At 34.2% G+C, this 12,630-nt stretch overlaps 1 protein-coding gene across 1 annotated transcript; it reads right to left on the bottom strand.

Moving 5' to 3' along the window:
- Nucleotides 1–9,761: 9,761 nt before the first annotated feature.
- On the bottom strand, nt 9,762–11,840 carry LOC116143018. The gene has a single exon (XM_031428434.1). The coding sequence runs from the start codon at nt 11,838–11,840 to the stop codon at nt 9,762–9,764; it is 2,079 nt and encodes a 692-aa protein (XP_031284294.1).
- Between the last annotated feature and the right edge of the window lie 790 nt (nt 11,841–12,630).

Genomic DNA, 12,630 nt, shown 5'->3' with positions numbered 1-12,630 from the left:
TGAAATTCTCCTTATTATCAGATTGAAACTGCTTAAGAGAAACTGGAAATTGTTTCTCAGCCATAACATGAAATTGACGAAAGTCAATTCTAGTTTCAGATTTGGTTCTAAAGGGATAACTCTAAGTAAAGTTGCTACAAGCATCTAAAAAATGGGCATAATACCTATAGCTTTCTATAGATGTAACTGGTAAGGGTACCCACACATCTAAATATACAAGCTATAAAGGAGCTGAATGAGTGGTTATAGAAATAGGAAAAGGATATTGAAAGTGCTTACCAAACTTACAAGTAGAGCAAAAAGAGGGAACAGAAACAAATGAAGCACTTTATTCAATAGTAAGACTTGGGATGGCCTAAACGTTTATGCCATGAATCCATCTCTTTATTATTTTTTACAGAGAGATTACGTCGACTAGAAGCAAATGAAGTAGCAACAGGTAACATAGTTTGTGTGGACAGAATTGATGAAGAAGCATTGTACACTGGGTGTGTTACAAGATTATATGACGTAAATAAACAACAGTTAACAAGTGGTGTAAAAGAAATCAAAGCCACTGCAGTCTGAACCCTTGATAAAGCAAAATACTGAAGTCCTTTTCTAAGTTGTCCTTGAAGTAGAACAGCTTTGGCTGTCTGGTCCTTAATAATGCAAGAAGTAGCAATGAATTCAATAATAATGGAATTATCCTGTAGTACTCTTGACACAATGATTAAATTCTTGGTAATTTGGGGAATATGTAAGACATTGCAAAGATCTATCTTCTGAGAATTAGCACAAAGCGAAGTAGTATAACCAATATGTATTATAGACAATAAAGCACTATTACCTACAGTAAGCTTTTCAGAACCTTGAAACTCATTGTGAACGGAGAGATTACTGAGTTGAGAAGTAATGTGATCCGCCACTATCGAGATACCAAGACGCATCATTAATTGTGGTAGGTGATACAATATAGGCTTGTGCCTGCGCTTGTGCTAAATTCTGTAAAGAAGCAGAAGTATTTGATTGGAAAGATAGTGGCAAGAAACTGCTGAGGAAGCTTAAGTAAATTAAGACTGTTGCATTAGTGATTGTTGTGCAAATTGTTGTTGTGGATGTGAGGATTGTTGTGCTGATAAGAACTGAGACTGCTGAAATTGTTGTTGAGAAGGTCCTTGAAAGCTGATGTTGAAACCTGTGATGGCAACGCATAACCACGACCAGATTTACCAGAGTTGACAAATCGGTTTACCTCTACCATTACCAAAACGACCATGACCTTTATCCTTTCTTAGCAGAATTTGTGAGTTATGAAATGATGGTGATGAAGGTAAGGGTTGTGAAGGAAAACCAGAGAACTAATTGCTAGGATTATATGTAGAATTAGGATAGAAATTAGTGGTAGCGTAAAGAGCAGAACTGTTTTAAGGGTCAGGAAAAACAGATTAATGCCCAGCTAATCGACTTTCAAAAGCCTGAAGTTCGAACAAAGTTTCTTCTAAGGTCAAGGAGTTACATCGTGAGACTAGAGAAGTTAAATTGAAAACCACAACATCAAACTCAGGCCCTAATCCGCCTAAGATATACGAGATCAATTCAGAGTCGCTAATTTTAGTCCCTGAAGCTGACAAATTATCAGCAGCATCTTTTATTTTCTTAACAAAATCATGAACAGACTGAGAACCTTTTGTTGAGGTTCGTAAAAAACTGTCGCAGATGCATTATTTGAGATATTGCCTGTGTGAGAGTCAGTTTCTCTAGAGTACTCCAAATTTTCATGTGCAGTTTGGCATTTCACAACATGACGAAACATAGTTTCAGAGATTGAAGGGATAAGCCAATTTTACAAGAAGTTGATATAATCGACACCATTAAGTAAATGCTGGATTCAACAAAGTTACAGGTGCAGAAGAGTTACCAGACGTGATGAACTCTGTCGGTGGACAATTAGAAGCAGTCAGAAAATGCTCTAGATCAAAAGTTCTTACTGCAGAAAGAATTTGATTGTCCTTGAGGGTAAAGTTGATGGAGTTAGGAATGAAACAGAGTTAAAACTAGGAGTTATCATCGTAGAAGTATTATCTAACTTTTGAGTTTTGACAGGACTCAAAAGATTTTTCGATAAAACATTTGTGTTTGGCAACCGAGAATCACTAGGAAAAGTAGCCATAGGCTCTGTTCTGATACCATCAAAGAATTTTAGAAAGATGAGAGAATTGAGCAAACTGATTTTTCTTCATTGAAAAATACAAATCACCGATCACATTGTAGAAGCTGCTCATTTAGCATAAGCTAAACTTGACAGCTGTAAAACCAACTCCTAATACACGTGGCTGCGGACTTGGCATGCCAACACCTACACCTGACCTGAGTTTTGCACTCTTTAACAGCCTATAAGCTCAAGAGCTACTAGTGATACAGTGGTTTAGTCAATATGTGAGGGCTCTTGTATTTGTTGGTCTTAAATTTTAAAAAGTTTCTTTTAAGTGTTTTATGTATTTCTTTCTCTTTTGTAAAATTCTCTCAAAATTGTACAAATTTAGAAACTAAATTATATAAATTTGATTATGTTAATTTCCTATCTAAATTTTATTGCATTTTGACGAAGTAATTATGAGTATGAGTTGAAAATTTAAGTATATTATGTTACAAGTTTTATCATACAAAAAAAGAAGTTATTAAAAAATAAAATTTATAATTATCTTGCAATGAAGTCTATTGGATTGTAAAAATAATTTCTTTTAACTTCTCTTGCAATGAACTCTATTGGATTGCATTCAATTAACCGATCGTTTATATGTGTTACAATTTTTTGTCGAAAATACAACAGTCAAACCTTGATGAGTTATTTATTGAAGATAAACAAATCTTTGAAATTAACATTACTTTTTTTTATGTTATAAGTACATGTTTTTAATAAACTATTTTATTTTTTTAACAAGTTACATGAATAAAAAAATATTTAATATGTCTAAAAGACATACAAGTACGTGTTTTTAATAAATTGTTTTTATTTTAATAAGTTTCAACTTAAAAATATAAATTTAAAATCAAAAGAATATATGTATTGAAAAAAAAAAAAAAAAAAACTCCCGAACATGGCCAGTTGAAATTTTTTACTGTTGTCACGATCTAGCCTAAATTGTGGTTGTGATCTCAAATTGTGTTATTGCAATCTCCTTGTTATCACGATCTAGCCTAAATTGTGGTTGTGATCTCAAATTGTGTTATTGCAATCTCCTCCTATTGGTTAAAGTTGGGTGATGGCTTCTTCAAATAGAAGCCTTACTGAATGCTGTTAAAGTGAGTAATCTACCGTCATGTTGCTGTTAATAGGGTAAGTAAAACGGTGCGTGTTGGGAAGAGATTTACATTTGACGTTTTTACAGAAGCTATTAATTCTCTTTTAACAGAGTTCGGGTTATGTGTTTGTGCTTCCTAATTTGTGTTTGTTGACATGGCACATCACTCGGATTGCCAACATGTCAAATGTGCTATGTATTTAAACTGCAGAGCACCATTTTTCTGTTACATAGATCAAAATTTTCTTCTCCTCTAGATTTTTAGTTTCTCTCAAATTTGTTTCATGGTATCAAAACCACGGGCTTAAGTTATGACTGATTTTTTGTCTCTCCAAACTTACCAAATTGTCAGATTATTTTCTAGTTTCAGTTTTCCTACTTCTCATTCTTCGATTAGTGTTAAACTGATTACGAAAAACTACTACTATTGGCACTCACAAGTACTATCAGTTTTAGCGTCAATTGAGCGTAAAGGTTTCGTAAATGGATTGAATTCGTCACAATAATAAAAAAAAAATGAATATCACAAATACTTAAGTATTATTATTTTTATTAATACTAGATGTACAAACAAATCTTATAAAGATTTGTATACAAATTAATGCGACACATAATAAATAGAAGAGTAAATGAATACAAATGTCAAACTCATCATATTCACATTTTCATTTATGTTGTGTCACATCAATTTATACACAGATCTTTATAAGATACATAAGATAATTTTTTTTTATAATATATTATATATCCTAATGTTATATATCAAGTCAATTGAGTAGTCACATTTCTGGTGACCGATATTTTAATGAAAGTTGAACTATAACATGAAGTTTGCATAGATTCATAACTTGTACTTTTGTATGGAGTTATTCTATACCATTATTCCAAAGGAGAATCCATTCTTTTTCATTCCATACGTCACTTAAATTATTTTTGACAATCACATCTCCATTACATGCACGAGCTAGTTATCCTTTAGACATGTTGTATTACATATTCAATTTACTTCTCTAAAGTTAAGTCTTGTCTCCTGCTTTTATTCTACACAAAAATAAAAATAAAGTCTTAATATGCAACTATCAAGAATAGCATTTCTTTAGCGTCATCTAATGTTTACACAAACTAACTTTCATGAAAATGGGTAAATTAAGGTAACTTTTGGATGCATGCTGGTTAAATTAAGGTAACTCTTTTTTAATGAAACATAATGACTTGATAACATATAGTAAAATATTCCAAAATGGTATCAAGCGGCTTTTATTAAAACTGGCAAAAAGAGGCTAGGCCCAATGGGTATGGGTCCAACGAGTACGGGCCCAAAAGGATTGATTCTATACAGGCACAATATTTTGGGATCGTACCCTACCCTATGCGGGTACGGGTGGACCCATAGGTACCCATACTATTCACTACAGTTTTCATTTTTTATAATTACACCCCCAGAATTCCTACACCCTCACAATCAACTCCTCCAAATTCAATTCAATTCAACACACAACCAACTCAATTTCCCATCAATTTAAAATGCGCACATATTTTAACCACTGTTTAAAAAATCGGACCGGACTAGCCGGTCCAACCGGTTGGACCGGGAATCGGTCACATGTCTGGTTCGAGTCAACCCCAAAACCGTTATAATACAATAAGCCGCTTTAAACCGTTTGAAAACCGGATAATTTCAGTAAACCGCCGGTCCAACCGGACCCGTGGATAAACCAGTCGAAATTTTAAAAACCCCTAAATCCCTAATACGCTACACAACCCTTTCTCTGTTTCTCATCTTCTTCTCTTTCTGATAAAAGCTTGAAAACACATATTTTGTTAGTGATTCAATTAGATTATTTGTGGAAAAATATGTTTAAGTTGTGAAATTTAACTTAATTATTTCATAAATGTCTTTTATGGGATCACGGCGATGTTTCGAGTGTTTTCAGGTTCTTAAAGATGATACTCAGATGAAGGTTATATCAACGATGGAATGTGGGATGACAAGAATCAAATGGTTCATGATTCGGAGCTGAAACGAAGAAGTTAGGGCGAATTGAAGTTAAAGTGAAAATCCTGGAAAACGCTCCAGTTTTGAACATGCAACAGTAATTAGACAATAACTTGAGCTACAGATCTTGGATTGAGATGATTCTTGAACTGTTGGAAAGCTGATTCAAAGGGGTACAATTCATATGTTTACCACTTGATCAGATTCGAATGTTATCATGCTCAAAAACCACCGTCTTGTTAAGATTGTGAGTTCTAGGGCAGAATCAACTATGCCTAGGCACAATGCTGTGGCTGGAGGCATTTAATTCGCGATGCTTGTGTTTATTTTTGAGTTAGTTTGTTTATTGAGTAGCTGTAACTCTACTTTGACAATTAATATCTAAATTTTATCTTTTTGTCGCATCTCTATAATTACCCTTAACTGATGTTTGGGGAAATGCATGTATTATGTAGTTGTCCAATGTCCCATTGAATTTCTTTGTTTAAAGCATACAAAGGAGCCCTAATTCTCAAATATCTAGGATGTATTCTTCACCAGAAATTTCAGTGTCAGCTGCAAAGGAAGTGGATACTTGTAACTTTTGTTGCATGACTACAATATGATCTGTCTGAATTTTATTTCTCAAGAGCAGCCACCTCAAATATGAACAGGTGTAAATATATATGAATTTTGTTTCTGCTCACATCAAGAGGAGAATTAGGTTATTAAGTTGATGGTTCATGTGTAAGTATATATCATCAGAAAGTTTGATTTGAATTGGAGACTTATAATGTTTATGAGGATTGGTGGTACTGTAAAAAAAATTGTTTGGTTAATATGATTCCAAGCATTTCTAGAGTGCATTAAGTTGGATTTGAAGGATTTTGCATTGCTTAATGTACTCTGCCCATTAATTGCCACATGAATGTGCACCAAAATATTGGTCCTAATAATTTTTGAATGCCCATAATATATCATAAATCTGAGTGATTTGATTATGTAAATTACCAGAATTTTAATAAACAAACGACAAATCTTCATAACATATACTAAAATATAGTCTATCATTCATAATCTAATAAAATGTTATGAGATTAAGACTCGACCAATCATATATAGAAGTTTCTTAAACAAACCTATATATAAAATACAACATCATATTTGAATTTGGACTTTGAATTGTTGTTAAATACTTAAATTATGTTGGAATTGTTGTTGAATTTGAACTTTGAATTATGTTAGACAGTAATTAAGTTGTTATTATCTTATTAAAAAATAGAAATCTAAAAAAAAAAAAAAAAAAATTTTAAAATGTGCTGCTGTCATCATGATATGTGATGATGTCATCGGTCCAACCGGAACCGTGACCCGGCCATCAGAGCAGGTTGCCCTCCGGTCTGATTTTTAAAACAATGATTTTAACATCACAAACCACTACCAACAAACATATAAAAAACAAATACATAAACACAAAAACACAAATACAAATACAAATACAAACACAATAACACAAACACAAAATTACAATACAAAAACATAAAATAAATTTAACTTGGCATTGTTCAACTATAGAGACTGAGACGACTCCATGTGCTTGTGTCGTGAGTCGAGATTACCTGAACAAAGATAAGTTGGAAATTAATTGCATTGGCTACTTTAGAATAAAATTTGTTTTCATGAGCTAGTAAAAACGAGACAGATTGCATTAAATAATAAATTCAACATAGAATAATAAATTCAACATAGAACAAACAATATTCGAGAAAAATTAAATAAATTCAATATGTTCTTTACTCTTTAGAAGGTTGTCAAAGTCAGCAAATCATTGCTTTTCAAAATCGTATATTCCTATGCTCTTATTAATAACTCATACGCCTATTAGATTACTTTAACTTCCCTCTATTTTGGAAATTTTAAATCAGTGTTTTAAAACCCGACCCAGCCCGACCGATTGAATCGGGACTCGGAGGCTTCAACGGGCCAGGTTTAACTTTTCCGATTCACCCCAAAACCCTAAGATTTGGGAGGATGATCGGCGAACAATCAACGGCCGGAAGGTTGAGGCTTTTGAAGACTAAGTGCCGCTGAATGTAATGGTGGTGACGACGTTGATTTCCGGTGAGTAAATCGACCGGAAATCGAATAAATATGGCAGCGACAACAATGGAATTTTGCCGGCGATTGGCGAGGCTAACGGGGGTGGGGTGAGCTGGGTTTTGGTCGGGAGGAATAAGGGAGTGTTTTCTGGGTGATGGGGAGGGTTGTCAACGCCGGCGTGGATGAGATCTAGCCTGGAATGCCAACGCCGGCGTCGGTGAGATTTGACCGAAATTGAACCAATTTCGGCCAGATATTGGGTAGATTTTAATGGAAATGAGCTCAAGGGATGATTGGGGTTGCATCTGAGGTGCCGCCGCCGCCAATCAGTCGCCGGTTGATTTGTATTTGGGGTGCGTTTGATAAAGTTCAAACACATGGGGCTTAAATGTAAGTTTTAGGGGCGTATTTGAATGAATTTAAAAGTTTTTGTCAACCGGTCATTGGTCAAACCGGTTAAACCGGTCAACCCGAGACCCAGAAACTTTGCCAGGTTTCACCCCGGGTTGGGTTTTAAATATTTATCACTTATAATACAAAATTTTGAAGTAATAACTTATCTAATCCCATAAAATTGATTCCCGCCTTATAAACATCTTTTTCTTGCTTTCCTGTTAAATCTAATAAAACGTTAATGATACAATAATACACATTCCCTTCCATTTGAAAACAGTTTGAACTGGATTTCTGCCATGTATGAACAGAAAATATGAACTCAACTAAAGGTAATTTCACACCAAATAACATTTAATCTCTAAGTCACAAAACACATTCCTGTAAAACAAACAAAGCCTTGCAGAAAACAAACACAAATAACAACCTTAGGAGCGAGAAAATATGTGGGATATAATATCACAATTAAGTAAATTCTAAAGGGATTTAAACCCTTTACCTCTTAGCTGAAACCAAAGGCTTTTACCACTAAATCCACCCCTTGGGGATAACAGAGCTTCCTAGTAATAGTATTGTAGCATAAATTATAGGACACTAAAAATTTCTAAACATTTTTATCTCAACGTAGAGGGAAACTGATATAATCTCATATATTGAGTATTGACAGAACCCATATGAAAAATAGAAATTTGGGTTAAGATTAAAAAACCCAACTCAATTAACTTGAAAATATCTCCAAATTGACCTGTTTGGGTTGCCATTATACTCAAAGATACAAGCATTCATTTTCTATCAAAGCAAGAAACAATAATCCAACTAGAAAACTAAACCGAACCAATAAAACAAGTATTGTTCCCATAATAATAAATAAATAAATCCCCCCCAAAAAAAAAAAAAGAGAGAGAGAGAACAATATGCTACTTATTTAAGAAATCCAAGAACTTGCAGAAACTTACAGCAAAGAAATAGGAAGGATAAACTTAAAAGTTAAAAGCAATCAGATCTCATCAACTTGTTCAGATAAAGCAGAGGACTTTTGTGTTTTACAGAGAAAATTTTCCGGTCGAATACTGTCGAATGGAAGAGACAAGAAAGTGATTTAGGAATTAGGGATTTACTATTTAGGTTAATTTTTTTACTTTTACACAGGTATCCGCATATACACCCGGCTCACCCAAAAAAAAAAAAAAAGACCGGGCGGATACGGGTAAAAACAAAAGGTCCATCATGTTTTGCCAACTGCCAAGTGTAGTTTTTTTATAATTACAGCCTTACAGGGTGTTTGACACTTGTAGGGCGGCCTATGATAATTACAGGGGTGTTTTTAATAATTTTTAAAAGAAGTGGATGAGTTAGTACTAAACGATCTCACAATGGGAAAAATAAGATAAACCCTATTCCAAAACAACCTAAAGTTCAAAGTCATTAAACCATGGTACCCAGAAATGAAACTTGGTGCTAACTAAACTTACAAAATTCCTAATCATATTTAACCCAAGATTAATTAATTTATTCCACTGAAACATATTTTAGCAACAGCTAGAAAATAATTAAGTTCTTGCAATCAACCATTTCAACTCTAAAATACTCAACATATTTGACAATTGAATATATATATTAAAAACATTTAAAGACTTTACTCAAAAACGAAATATATAATGTAATTCCAAAAATATTAAAAAATTAGTAGAGCAACACACTCAGAAAAATATTAAATATCATTAAATTTAACTACCATGAATTTATTAAAAAATTCCAAAAGATTCAGCACTAACAAATATACATAGACTAAACATTTGCTATAGACATTCAATACATCTAAATAAAATTTAAACGCAATTTAACTAAATATAATTCATAAAATCATTTGTTATGAAATCAAATTTTCTACTCACATCTTTGTCTTCTTCTCTCTCCATCTTTTCTTCCTTTCTCCTCTCTCTACGCCTTTTCTCTTCCTCTCATGTTCAAAATCAGTCTCCTTTATATACTAGGCACTTGGACATTTACTAAACCAAGGGAAACCGGTCACCCACCACTCTCCCACCGCTCGGCTTATATACTCGCCCACGGCTCGCCTCATATACTCGCCCATGCTTTCCTTCTGGATCGTCCACACTTTCCTTCTGGATTTGATATTGATCACTTAAGCCAAAATGTGTCATTAAAAGACGTACATGACTAAGCAACTCTCCGCCTTTAATAAGTTGTTGCCCATGCTCTTTCCACCCACCATGACTTGCAGCATATGTCAACATTTCTATCCATACTTCACTTACCATCTTCCATACTTGTTCATGACTCCAACCATATTGTCCGGACTTCAATTCCTGCAATTGCTTGGCTAGTTCGCACCCGTAAAATAGCACAGATAGACTTCGACCCCCCTTAATATGCTCCTTACTATCTTCCAGTAGTGAACCATCAGTATTCACTTCAAGCAACATTTGGCAGGCCTCATTTCTTGAAATACTTTGCCGCTTCCTTTTTCTTCCGAAAAATCTCTTGGCCCCTCCACAAGTTTCCCTATACCTTATCTCACCAATCCCTTTGGGTAACATGGTTGGACATATGACTAAAAGATACAACATATAATCTGATAACCGCTTGCTTATTTTACAGCCTATCGGAATTCTATTATCATCTGTATTGTCACCATAGTCAACATAATAAAGAATATCGGTCGCAATGTGCCAAAGAAGAATGCTATGATCAAATTCTACCTCAATCGTACTCCAGCCAAATTCATTAAAACAAGAGTTTTGGCGAAGCGCATAATCACCTCTCTGAGCCAACAATTCTTTGCATAGCTTGATATTAAAAAGACCACCTTCAATTTTCTTACTATTCTCTCGGACCTTCTCAAAAATCATTTCTTGTAGGTCGACATTCACATCCTCCCAAGTCAAATACTGGTATTTCTGTAATATTTCATTGATGCCAAATAACTTGCAAGCTCTAACAGTTTTGGATGAGATGTCTTTTAGACACAAACTTAATAGGTTGTACTGACCCATTGACTCTGACCACCTCTTGCTGTTGTTCAAAAGTAAACAATGGCAATTAAAATTATGCTTGGTCAACCAAAGTTTTGTCCAGTCAGATAACAGAAGCACGATGAATGCATAAAGGTCCAGAAAAACAGCACCAAGCAGGAGTACATAAGTTATGGAGATGTCAATTGGTGAATAGGCATGCTTATCGACAGCAAATAAGAAGACAATTGATACAGAAACATGGGAGAAGAAGCAGAAGCAACGAAGAAAAATTCCTAATCTGGAATAAATTGTGGTTGCCTTAGTGTAGAGCACATCATACATGAATCCAAACTCAACAGCCACCAATTTGAAGGCATCTTTTTGTGGCTTATTGTGAATGAGGGAGTAGCTCTCTGTTCTGTCATCATGATTGAGAACCAAATCTGCAAAGAGACACCTTAATCTCCGAAATAACATACTGGCCTCAACAATATAATAATCCTTTGGCTTAATGCTTTCATCATTTGATACAGCTTGTATTGTCGTTGATTCCTTTGTCTTTGACAACTCTCCTTCGACAATTCGTTCCACGATTTCATCATAATCTTTGTCGATTTCAATAGTAGGTGAACGCAAAGAATCTTTAAGTTGCTTGGCGCTTGAAGACCAGAACACCAAAGTTCTCTCTCCATACTTGATTACTCCAATGACAAATACTGGAATGGCTAGGAATATAAAAGTTGTATTGTTGTCCCAGTAGCATCGTACGAGAATATAAAATGCTACCCCAACTTGGATCACAAATCCAAGTAAGTGCCTTAACCACAACTCATTGTCTTCTAAAGAGTAAGCTGTGATGGTATCTGGACCACCAAGGTGCAAGAGAAGGAATGGTGCCCAGAATGCCTGAAGTACATTGTTTGATTGCAAAGAATTATCTTCGGAATGTCCTCGGCTACGAGCAAGGATGCCGAGGGCAACTGTTGCCACCCAGTCCGCAGTCAAGTATGCCAACCAAACAAGGACATTTATCCAAATTCTTCTTCTATATTTTCGCTGAGAACCAAACATAATGAGGATGATTTGTAACAAAAGACCAAGTAAAACCATGAATCGAACTTCATATCCATTCCAAAGTTGGATGACTTTTCTGGAAAAACTTTGAGAGGCCATCAATCTTCTCTTTTCAAATCAAGCTGCACGTAGTTGAAAATTTTTAATTTTAAAAAAAAAAAAAACCATTGGTGTTTCCAGCCTTATCGGCACACAGCTGGCCACCAGTCGTGCGCCATTCCTATGCCATTGGAGATGGTTATCGACGGTTGGTGGTGGTGGCCAGATCTAGCCACCACCCTTGGATAATTTTTTTAAAATTTAAGGAGCATTTATGTTTTAAAAACTTTGTATATAAAAATAAAATAGTCAATTGGTATATTTGTAAATTGTTTTTAAAACAAGAGCATTATTGTCCTAAAATTTTATTAATAAAAGATAAAATTGTAACAAAAATAAGATTACTTAGTAATCTTAAAATATCTTGAAAATTGAGGTAATCAGAGTACTTCTTATATTACTAATAGTAACTACTATTAGTATTAGAAGATTACTGGAATTTTATATTACTTGACAACCAAACGTGATAATTAAATAATATAAAATGACATTACCTCAGTAATCTTATATAACTCTCAACCGAACACACCCGAAGGGCAACTACTATACACCCCCCAAAAGCTTAGGAAACTAGTTGACCCCACGAACTTTAAAACGACATTGAACATTCCCTCAACTTATTTTTAACTATTGATTTCAACTGTAATAAGATACAATTAGGTTTTTTACACAATTTTTGAAAAAAAAAAAGTTCTAATAAAAAAAAATGTATGTATTTGACAAAAAA

The sequence above is a fragment of the Pistacia vera genome, unplaced genomic scaffold, assembly GCF_008641045.1.
Source record: "Pistacia vera cultivar Batoury unplaced genomic scaffold, PisVer_v2 Contig423, whole genome shotgun sequence".
In the NCBI taxonomy this organism is placed as follows: Eukaryota; Viridiplantae; Streptophyta; class Magnoliopsida; order Sapindales; family Anacardiaceae; genus Pistacia; species Pistacia vera.
The sequence above is the reverse complement of the archived record's forward strand: the minus strand, read 5'-3'. Positions and strand labels throughout refer to the sequence as shown.